The sequence below is a fragment of the Nicotiana tabacum genome, chromosome 18 (assembly GCF_000715075.1).
Source record: "Nicotiana tabacum cultivar K326 chromosome 18, ASM71507v2, whole genome shotgun sequence".
In the NCBI taxonomy this organism is placed as follows: domain Eukaryota; kingdom Viridiplantae; phylum Streptophyta; class Magnoliopsida; order Solanales; family Solanaceae; genus Nicotiana; species Nicotiana tabacum.
The window spans coordinates 93,656,717-93,668,269 of NC_134097.1; the positions used below are offsets into that span (position 1 = coordinate 93,656,717).

At 34.5% G+C, this 11,553-nt stretch overlaps 1 protein-coding gene across 1 annotated transcript; it reads right to left on the bottom strand.

The window, feature by feature from the left end:
• Positions 1–1,269: 1,269 nt before the first annotated feature.
• On the bottom strand, positions 1,270–5,235 carry LOC107784576 (transmembrane emp24 domain-containing protein p24delta7-like). Its single transcript, XM_016605721.2, has 4 exons — positions 4,763–5,235; positions 3,858–4,067; positions 1,622–1,698; positions 1,270–1,541 (listed from the first exon to the last, which is right to left on the bottom strand). Exons 1-4 carry the CDS (start codon positions 4,973–4,975, stop codon positions 1,397–1,399), a joined length of 645 nt encoding a protein of 214 aa, XP_016461207.1. The 5' UTR covers positions 4,976–5,235; the 3' UTR covers positions 1,270–1,396.
• Positions 5,236–11,553: the final 6,318 nt, after the last annotated feature.

An 11,553-nucleotide genomic window follows, 5' to 3' on the forward strand; every position in this document is an offset into this window, starting at 1 on the left:
GGCGTCCTTCAACTTTGCTTATAGACGCATCAAATCGTGCTTCCCCCTTATTTTGCTTATTGGGGAATCGGGGGAAACTTTGCCCCCGATTTTATCCGTAAACAATAGAGTTACCCATAAACTTTACCACAAGTCAAAATACGTTTAGCAAGAATTTAACAATTTGACGAATTTATGATCTATTGAAATATTATCATTCTTTGGGTTGGAGAAATATCGCTTACAGATGCCTACAAAGGTGAATTTTGGTCGACGTTGAATTGGATACATTTCTTTAGGAATGAGTTTTGGGCTAAAGAGTGGAAACTTTTAGAACTTGGAGTTTGACACTTGACCTCCAAATATGAGTGTCAAATGGGCGGCTCGGGTTGATTTTTGGCAGATCAATGACCCACCCAAAAGTTAATATGGGCTGAGATGGAGTAGGTCAAGATAGACTAAAATTTAGGTCATAACCCAACTCCGCCAACTCATACCAAATTTTAATTAATGTGTGTTGTTTTCTTATAAATTGTTCAATTATCAAGATTTTTTTATGGTCATATATAACATATCAAACAAAAAAGAATTATTTTAAAGATATTTTAGCAAACTTGCGCATGGATCAATTTGGGCTAAAAATCAGTCTAACTTTAGATGGGCTAGGTCAAGATTGGCTGAGTTCAGCAATGGGCGGGTCAATGAGGGGCCCAACCTTGGGTGGGTTGAATGAGTTTGGGCTGAATTTAGGCTTAAATTGCCACCCCCTATCTCCAACGCAGAAAATGGAAAGGTTACCCAATTATTCTTTGAATTCAGTAGTCACATGCATCAGATAAATAAACTGTGTCTATTGGCAACCACCTTTGTTGCTTAATGCGTAGCTCTAACAAGCATAGACATGTCTAAACTGCTGCTCTGAGAATTACGTAGACGCATCATGTTAGACGTCACAACTAACTTAAGGGTTGTGAAATGAAATTTGAATTTACATTTTCTTTTCAATTGGCACTTAAAGTTCCATAAATATTCCCTATTTTACTGTCCTATCAAGCATACTTTTAACAACAATAACGGCAATAACAAAATCTTTCATATTATTCATTCCAACTAACTTTAGGTTGAGAAATAATTGATTGCTTGATAATTGATCAATGGCCTATGTTGCGCGGACTCTCCAAAACAGCTGCCGCACCCGTGTCGGATCCTCCAAAAATACACTACTTTTGGAAGATCCGACACCCACCCATCGATTTTTTCGGAGAGTCCGAACAACATAGTCAATGAGCGTATTCCCAATTAAATAGTAGCATATTCATTGACAATTAAATCGTACATCACACTAAGTCAATCTTTAACTATGTTGTCTATGTAAAAGTTATACACGGAAAATGGAGTACCATAAAATCAGAATGATTCAGATAAGCTTCTTCTTTTCAAAGAAAGTTTTCAAATGCCAGAACTGCAAACCTGCCACAGACAAGCATACAAGAATGGACAGGCCAGTCATCCAAGCCATTTTATCGTTGGTAGATATGTTAAGGTCGTGCATTTCTTCTTCCCTGCACCATTATCGACTTAGTTATTATTAGCATAGATTCACGAGGCTCAGATAAATAACAAAACATAAGATTAAACTCACCTTTCTCGGAGATAAAACATCTCATCATGGATGGCTTGGACAGTCTCAGCCATATGTTTTAGTTCTAACTCCATTGCCTAGTAACAGCAGAGATGAAAAAACATTACATGTGTCTCCATTCATCTTCAGAACATGTTGTCATCACATTCATATTAAAAAACCAGGAGGTGCTCTTTTCTTCTGCTCCACACTTCCCCAGCCCCTACCCCTTGTTTTAGGACACATTACACCAACTACATATAACAAGAATGTACCTCGACACAACTTTTGAAACATGACCAATAATTCTGGCAGCAACTTTTGAATAACAGACGATTAACTTAACTAAAGGCAAGAAAGAGCTTTAAGAGATGGTCACATGTTCAACTACAACTGAGTCATCATTTCTATTTCTCAAGGGCGAGGAGGACGCAACAAGGTTCTCAACATAATCAGTCTTAAAAGGTTACACAAAGCATTGGCGGGATGCTTTTAGTCAATGATGGCACATCACATGAAATGCATAGACAGCATAGAATAAACAGTATGTCAACTTCATGCTGCAGTATTGCAAACTAATACAATCAATGGATTTCAACACCCTGTGTTGAGGAACTTCAGATTTTTGTTTTTTTTTTACCACCCCACCAGCCAGAAAATAAAAGGTCACCATCTAGGAGTTAATCGAGCATTGAGCTATCGAAATCGAAGCTAAACAATATAATCCTGCTGCGCGTGATAAAATAGTTAGATAGCTAGTGACAAGTAGGAATAGTTTAGTGGAAGGTCCCTCCACATCCACCAAGAGGCCAGGAGTTCGAGTCAACAAGAGAGCAGAGTGAAAAAATGGCAGCTGTAAAAAACTAAAAATGATACATCAAAGGATCTATCCCAAGAATATGAAGAAAAAAATATGTACACCTAGTTGCGAAGTCAATTTGAGGATACCAATATTCCTTTTTTAATTTTCTCTTAATGAATTATTCTTTTCTTTTTTTTAAAGAAAGCCTAGTCTTAATCTATGAAATATGCTTAGCATACCTCTTCAGTGATGCCTAAAAGTTGGAGTTTGATGAAAACATGTGGTGCTGTTGGTTAATGAGACAGCAAAGTTGCAAATTATAGCTATTTTCCTATAATATTATACCCTATGTACTAAATACAAAAATAAGGACCACATAACCTCTTAAAGATACCAAACTGTACTTTTTAGACAATCCATGTACGTTATACACCACATTACAAACGCTATAAATTTGTTTTTATTTAACAATGTTAGTTCTAAGTTTCTCCTAATATTTGGCCCAAGATATCAGGGAATACTAACTATAATAATAAGTGAAATGCTGAGGATTTTAATTTGTAAATTTAAAAATAAATCATTCTATATTTTCCAAGAACAGGAAATTACTTTGGTTTTTGAAGCGTACACTTTACATATAGAGATGAACAAAATTAAGAAACAGTCAATACACTATGTCTTGAAATTTTAATTGTAGTTCATTAAGAAATTAGAACATGTGACATGGTTTTATCTAAGTATATCTTTTTTCTTATAAATTATCTAATTACATCTCTTTTGATGAAAGAATACAGCCATTAGAACAACAATTAATAGGAGTCACCAATTATCTCTCAGGTGACGACCTCTTTATTTCTAACTCATTTCCTCTTTCCACTGAAAAAAGGAATTACTTAGAAGTTCTTTTTAATTATTAAGTAATAAGCCTTGGGCAATCACATTCTCTATCTAAGTCATACAGTTCTGTAAAGATATACTTTAATCTCATTCTTAATCAACTACACCTCTACACCTCAACCCATGCTAGTTGGGAGCGTCTATACAAAAGGAATTGCAAATTACTTAACAGCACAAGAGAACCCCAAAAAATCTGATACCATACTGATCAAAGAAGAAAGCCCCCAGACCTTCTAAACCAATCATTTCGTTCTTTTCTTTTTTGAAGTTTCGGCTCCCAAAAGTTGAAAGTAGCCAAGGATCAACTGTGCTAAAAGACGCAATCTTGATCGTTTCACAAATGGATTATGATACTTCTATTAAACAAGCTAAACGTGAAAAGTTCACGGAGATTTAGGAGTTCTGGCTGAACGGTCTATTTTACACCACGAATTGTAGAATGCATGCGGAGCTATATTGCTATAAATAGCCATTAATTTTCTTGAAACCAAAAGATAGACAGAGCCTAACCATTATTAAATTGAGCTACACAGATAAAAAGTAAAGTTCAGGGCTTACCTCAACAGAGGCTTTCTTGGCAACATTTGTCCAATCCTTAGCTGCAACACCAGTTTTCCACTCAAAATCAACAGTCAACTTAACCGGAGGCTTGTGATCAGCAGCAACAAAGCAAGACTGATAATCCCCAGCTTCCACAGTCTCAAAAGAAAAATGCCCCTCATGGACATTTTCCGCATAGTGATAGCTATTTCCATGTTCAGATGTTGCCTAAAGCACAAAAAACAAAGAAAAGATATCGTCTCAGCTAAACCAGAAGAAATCCAGATAATCAAAGTAAGGCATATCGAAGAACAAGGACAATTTTTAAACTTTGAATATGAAACCATCAGAACAAATTACCTTAAGACCCGAATACAATGTAAGTAAATACGAAAGATTCATATAGTAGACACCAACTAATTTGGAAGTGAAGCATAGTTGACTGATTGTCTGAATGATATTAGAACACATTCCATTCTTGATAGATTTTTAGCCTCTGACTACAGAGTCAACGCAAATCAGCTGGACAATTCTTGACCAACCATAATTTCCAAATGAAGCTTTAAGCGATTTAGCATATCCCATCAAGAAAATGCAGGTAAATCCATAGCTTTAACCGACACATCTATCATAAAAAGCTAAAATACTTGTACTAGTCTTAGATAGAATTTCTGGTTCCAAATTCAAGATCAAACACATTTAATATTTTGTGGAACTCGAACATCAAAATTCTTAAATATCTTAAAAATAAGATTTTTATACTAAAAATTACATAAAAATAATTTTTTTTCCTTCCATTGCACCATACAAAGCTCCAATCAAGTACAACCAGTTGCTAATTGGAAAAAACAAAATAATCCCATTTGTTTCTTACCTCATAAAATCTATGAAAGTAGCAAAAAAAAAAAGAAGTAAATATTTACCCTGACGGTGACTTTGTGTGTATCAGGCAAAGGATGGCCATCATTTGGGTTAATGATATGATATTTTCCTACAGTCATGGAATGGCCTTTGATTTCTTCAGATATGCATTTTGTATGACCTGATTCTATTTCAAATCGTAGAGACTGAATTTGAGTTAACGAAAACCCCAAGATTAGAACAAGAAATAGTGCATTACTTCTCAAAATCATCATTTTCTTGTTTGACAAGAAATAAAGGACAATAATCACAGTGGAAAGTTGCTAATTTTTTGGGTGTGAGATTGAAGTGGAAAGAGCCTTTGTCTTAGGGAAGAAGTTGAGTTGAATCTTTGAGATGACAAAGAGAGGAGACAATGAAACGGGATTGAAGAAAGTCAAAGACTCAGATTTCTTTGATCTATTTTCTTCTTCTTTTCTGTTTTGCACTTTCATTTGGCTTATTTTATTATTGATTTTTAATTACTTTCTCATGTCGATAGGAAGTAGTAGTGATAACATGATGAGACTACTACTAGCGTCTTTTGGCCAACCTACAAAAATTAAATTAAATTTAAAGTATTTTTTTAAAAGGATTAATTAATTTGAAAAATAATTTTCACCATTAATTAGTATTTGGTAAGACTTTTAAAAATTATTTTTACGTATTTTTTTAAAAGTACTTTTCAAAAAAATACTTTTGGTGAGAAGTTATTTTTTTCTGCTTTTCCAAAATTATTTCTGCTTCTCCTCGAAATTACTTTTTTTCTTCCAAAAGTTTGGTCACACTTAAACTTTTTAAAAAAATAACTTTTAGAAAAAAGTACTTTTAAAATCGAAAAAGCTTGACCAAACATGCTAGACAAATACTTTGATTCCGTAGAGAGAGAAAGTACACATTATACCTTAGTAATTAAAAAAAAAATCATACATAGATTGTTCTAATTTATATGTTCTATTTTGCTTTTAATCTCTTTAAAATAATATTTTTTTATATTTAGTAACTCTTTAACATTAATACTTTATATGCCATAATTAAAACTACAAAATTCAAATCTCAATCTATTTGTTTTTTAAAATTTCTGTGTCCCGTCAAATTAAAATACAAAATGAAGTCAAAGGGGTGCATAGTAGTCTTTTTCTTTTTCTTTTTTCGTAGGAGTAGCTTTTTAGAAAGAGACAAACAATGTCGAATTCCACGGTAGTTATGCAAAAATGGCTAACATTTAAATTTATGTCCGATTAACTGAAGGTGTGTTTTTTCTTCTGTTCCTTTTGTTGATAATAAAAGATAGATCAACGTTATGCCTTTGACTTTTAAGATGTGGACACACGATAGGTTTTTTTGTTTATTCAATAATTTTATCTAGCTTTTAAAGTTACGCATTCAATATTTCTTTTGGAGTCTCAATTAATCATAATTTGCGTTAGGTAATATCTATTAAAAGGTGAAGCACTCCCTAATTAATTTGAAATCATTTTAGAGCTGTGAGCACCTAATTTTTGATCATATTTAAAAAATTTAACCATTTTCAATATTTAAATATTTTTTAAGTTTAATCTATATATTTTATCCTTTATTTCACTTTTTAGTAGGTTTACTTAAGAAAATTAAAAATCACAAAAAGAGTCACACTTTTAGATATTAGTTTTACTTTCATTTACGAAAAAAACACAAATAATATGTTTTCTTCTTGTGAAAAATTACTATTTTATAAGTCTTTTCAGTAATTTCCTATACTTTTCTAGGTCTAAGAATAGTTAGTTAACATTTTACCTAACAATTTTAATTTAGTAGGGATAATATTTTAATTTTGTTTGTTATTCTTTAAAAGAAACTAAAAGAGGAAAAAAAGAAAAAGGACTCGGAGGCAAAAGAATGCGGCTGATTCTTCTAGAAAAGGACTAGGGGTGTCACGACCCCAGTTTCATGTCGTGATGATACCTACTCTCTAAGATTAGGTAAGCCAAACATAGATAGAGAAATAAGGAAAATAATATTAAAACTTCAAATTAAACCTCTACACTATTATAATAGCTCAATAGTACAACTATAGGGGCATCAAATTACTAAGTCATACCATGAAAGTTTGGGAGAGAGTGGTAGAAATGAGAGTGCGAAGGACGGTGTCTATTTCAGACAACCAGTTCGGGTTCATGCCGGGACGATCTACCACAGAAGCTATCCATCTTATTAGGAGGATGGTGGAACAGTACAGAGATAAGAAGAAGGATCTCCACATGGTGTTTATTGATCTGGAGAAAGCGTACGATAAGGTTCCTAGGAAGGTCTTATGGAGCTGCTTAGAGGATAAAGGGTCCCGAGTAACTATATTAGGGTGATTAAAGACATGTATGATGGAGCTAAGACTCGGGTTAGGACAGTAGGAGGCGACTCTGAACACTTTCCAGTTATTACGGGATTGCACCAAGGGTCTGCGCTCAGCCCATTCCTATTTGCCCTGTGATGGATGCACTGACTCATTATATTCAAGGGGAGGTTCCATTAGGGGTGGGCATTCGGTCGGTTCGGTTCGGTTTGAATAAATTCGGTCCGGTTATTCGGTTTTCGGTTTTGTAAATATGATAACCGAAACCGAACTGAAATAAGTTCAGTTCAGTTCGGTTTTTTAAATTTCAGTTCGGTTAATTTTGGGTCGGTTTTCGGTTTGAACATTATCATATTGGGCTGGGCTTATTCTGCTTAATAATTGGACTAATTTGTTGGTTTTTTTCAAAATTTTGGACTTTTTGAATGTGTTAAGTCATAAATATGTTCTTTTCAGTGTAAGCCTGGATTTTTGAACTGTGGATGAGATGACCGAAAAAGGAGCAATTCATCAATTAAACATAACCAAAGGATGCTGCTAATTACACGGTTTACACCTCTACTTGGTCCATACAAGATCCCACAATCATACAAACAAATATAAACTAGGGAGTAGGGATTAGTAGTTACAACCAAAAGAGCACTACATTACAGAACCAAAAAACCAAAATAGCTATGCTGCTTTGCTGCCACTGGTTACAAGTTACAGCCATGGCCCATGAGAGAACAAAAAACTTAGAATCTATGCTACTTTGCTGCCATTGTTTAGTACAAGCATATTACATAACCAAAAGAGTAATCCAAAAGTTAGAAAGTTTTCATGCTGCTGCACAGCTGAAGTCTCAAAACCAGAGAAATAATTACATTAAGTAGCATGAAACAAGTGAAGTCTATTTACTATAGCATCACTTCCATCTAGGCGCCATGATCAAACCTTTGCAACAAAAGACATAATTATAGGTCAAAAACACAATTGATTTATAATAAAGTATATCAATGTTATATCTTCAAATATACAGAAGGCTATCAACTTACCAGTTACCACACATGGTACATGTTGCAACTATATGTCAATAATAGTTGAATCTTTTGCACTATCAGCCAGATCTAAGGAAAATATAGAAGAAAACTTTGTCATGCATCATCAGTGTTAAGTAAACTATTTGTAATATAATAAAGGAAAGACACAAAATAATTACCAAGTTCTAGTTGTTCTAGATACTCCAAGTCTTCCTCAACTTTAATAGGAATAGGTTCACTTCTAAGCCAATCTTGAAGACAAATAAGAGATTGCACCAGTTTAGGCGTCAACGAACTCCTGAACGAGTCAAGAATGCGACCTCCCGTGCTGAATGCACATTCAGATGCAACACTTAAAATAGGAATGGCTAATACATCACGAGCCATCTCCGCAAGAATGGGAAATCTAGGCTCATTCATTTTCCACCACTTTAAGATTTTAAAGTCATCTGTTTCAGGCTCAAGATCTTCAGCAAGATATCTTTCTAACTCTGATTTAGTACCTAAACCTCCGGTCACTTCCTTATGTTTCTCAAATTCTAATTTTGTTCTCATTGTTCCTCTTTTTAAAAAGCTACCATAACCACTGACAGTAGTCGTTGTGTTTCTAGATGAAGCAGATGATGTTCCTATTGAATTTTTTTTAACATAATAATCAAACAAAGAATCCATATAATTTTTCACCTCTAAAATCAATTTTTTCCCTTTGTTTTCTCCAAACATCCTCACAATTGCAAAAGGAACATATTCAAGCTTGTTACGGGGATCCAAAATTGATGCAATAAAGATCATCTTGTTCATTTTTTCAGGTTCACCCCAATACTTGACAAATTTTTCTTTCATTTTTTTTGCCATTTCTTTCAAACTAGTATCTTCATGTTCCATCCACTCTTTCAATATAAGATCAAGCTCACAAATTTCAACAAAATGCACATTGGAAGTGACATAAATAGAACCAAAAACCCTCAAAGTAAGCAAATAAAAAGCTTCAAGAAATTTTACCATTATTCTCACATTATCCCAGTCAACACTTGTGAGATCACCTGCACTAGTTCCATCTTCACAAACATAGGTACGAAGATGATGCAACAATCCAATATCAAAGAAACTATATTTGTCAAAGGCAAACTCAAATTGTTGTGATGTGTCTAACATCATGTATGTAGAGTTCCATCGAGTTGAAACGTCTAAGCATAATGATCTCTTAGAAGTTAACTTTTGAGATTCACAACATTCTTTAAACTTTCTAATCCTAGCGGGAGATTGTCTAATGTATCTCACAGCTTGTCTAACTCTCTTGATAGAAACACCAATTTCTTTCAACCCATCTTGTACAATGAGATTAAGTATGTGAGCCATACATCTAACATGCAGGTGTTTACCATTCATTATATTAGTTCCCCAGGTAGTCAATTGTTTAGACACTTCTCTTACTGTGACATCATTGGAACTAGCATTATCTACAGTTATAGTAAATACATTTTCCAACCCCCAATCAAGCAAACAATTAGTAATTACCGATGCCATGTCATCACCCTTATGACTAGAGATAGGACAAAAGTTTATTATCCTTTTATGCAATTTCCAATCTCTGTCAATAAAGTGAGCAGTAAGACACATATAGTTTATTCTTTGTATAGAAGTCCAAGTATCTGTTGTAAGGCAGATTTTAGGACGTGCTTCATTGAAGGAATTCTTCAAACTATGTCTTTGTTCACAATAAAGTTCATAACAATCTCTTGTCAATGTTCTACGAGAAGGAATTTGAAATTGAGGCATTGTGACTCCCATAAACTTCTTAAATCCTTCCTTTTCAACAAAACTAAATGGCAGTTCATCCAAAATTATCATTTGAGCTAAAGCTTTCCTACTAAGTGCTCGATCAAATTTCCAAGTGGTAAGCACCCCTTCATTTGCCCCATTTGAAGCTAGTAGAAAACTGATTTGTGTTTGACTATTATCCATGATACGGGGCATTTTGGGACACTTAATGAGATGATTGTTCATTGATGTAGTACCATTACCTTTCGTAGCAGCAGCATAAGTTTTTTGACAGTAGTTACATTTTGCTCTTTTAGCTCCACTAGGATCATCATATTTCTCAAAATGTTTCCAAGCATCAGATCTAGGTTGCATCACTTTCCTTTTCTTTGGAGCTTCATCAGGACTGTCTGGACTGAGACCTTCAGTATTAGGTATGCTATCATTCGAACCCCCACCTTCGCGGGTTTCGCTTACCCTACTTCCATTTTCTTCCATCTACAAAAAAGAATACAAACATAACAATAAAATACTGAGCAGTGATACAAACATAATACATAACAATAAAATACTGAACAATACGATGGTGATGAAATTGATGCAATGTTGCATCAAACACAAGTACACAACTCTCAGTGAGTATGACCCATGTAATGTAATGAGTATGACCTTGCTTAAAAAAAATTACTGACCAGTGAGCTTTTCTTGTTTTAATAACAAGTTAGAACCTCTCAACTCAACAACACTAAAATCAACAAATATTACAAGAAAATGGACATCACATTCAAGAGTCAAGACTCAAGACTTCTTTCTATGTTGCATGCATCTTTAAGTCTTTAAATACTAACTTTTCACAGGAAAAAAATAAAAAATAAACTGAAACAAGGGAAAGAAGAGAAGATCGGCGAGGGTCGAGGAGTAGAGAACACAAAAAAAAAGAAATGAGCGAAATATAACAAAAATTAACCTTACCTTCCACAAGAAATTTGACGACAATGATAGATCCCCAGCGTATTTGGGAAAATCACCACTCCACCAGTTTATCAATGGAACCCCTAGCGTATTTGGGGAATTGGGGGGGAGGAACTGCCGAACTGAGAAGTGAGAAGTGAAGTGAGAAGAGAAGGGAGAAATAAAAGCCCTAGCTGCCTAACTGCCTAAGAAAGTAAGAATGGGAAAAGAAAAGGAGATGATCAGCTGATGCCTGATGGGCAATTGGGTATTTGGGTTTGGGATGGGCTGATTTTAATGGAACATAAACTTGGGCCTTAGCCTATATAAGTATGGAAGAGCTGAATTCAGTTGGGACTTGGGCTGATTTCAATGGAACTTAAAATTGGGCTTAGGCCTATATAGCCTATAAAGAATCCATGTAGTATTAGTTCGGTTTTTCGGTTAACCAAAAAATATAAATCAATAACCGACAACCGAACCAAAAAACTGAATTTTAAAAATTTTAATTTGAAACCGACCGAAAAAACCGAATAACCGAAACCGAAATTTAAAAAAAATTGGTTCGGTCGGTTTTTTCGGTTCAAACTGATATATGCCCACCCCTAGGTTCCATGGTGCATGCTATTTGCTGATGACATTATTCTAATTGACGAGACAAGAGGCGGCGTCAACGAGAGGCTAGAGATTTGGAGACATGCTCTTGAGTCTAAAGGTTTCAAGTTGAGTAGGACGAAGACGGAATACCTCGAGT

Bases quoted from the DNA above. Each gene is read 5' to 3' on its own strand.
- LOC107784576 (XM_016605721.2), bottom strand. From the start codon at position 4,975: ATGATGATTTTGAGAAGTAATGCACTATTTCTTGTTCTAATCTTGGGG. The intron at 4,068-4,762 runs GTAAATATTTAC...TTTGTGCTTTAG, and splicing joins CACACAAAGTCACCGTCAGG to GCAACATCTGAACATGGAAA. The intron at 1,699-3,857 runs GTAAGCCCTGAA...TGCTGTTACTAG, and splicing joins CCAAGAAAGCCTCTGTTGAG to GCAATGGAGTTAGAACTAAA.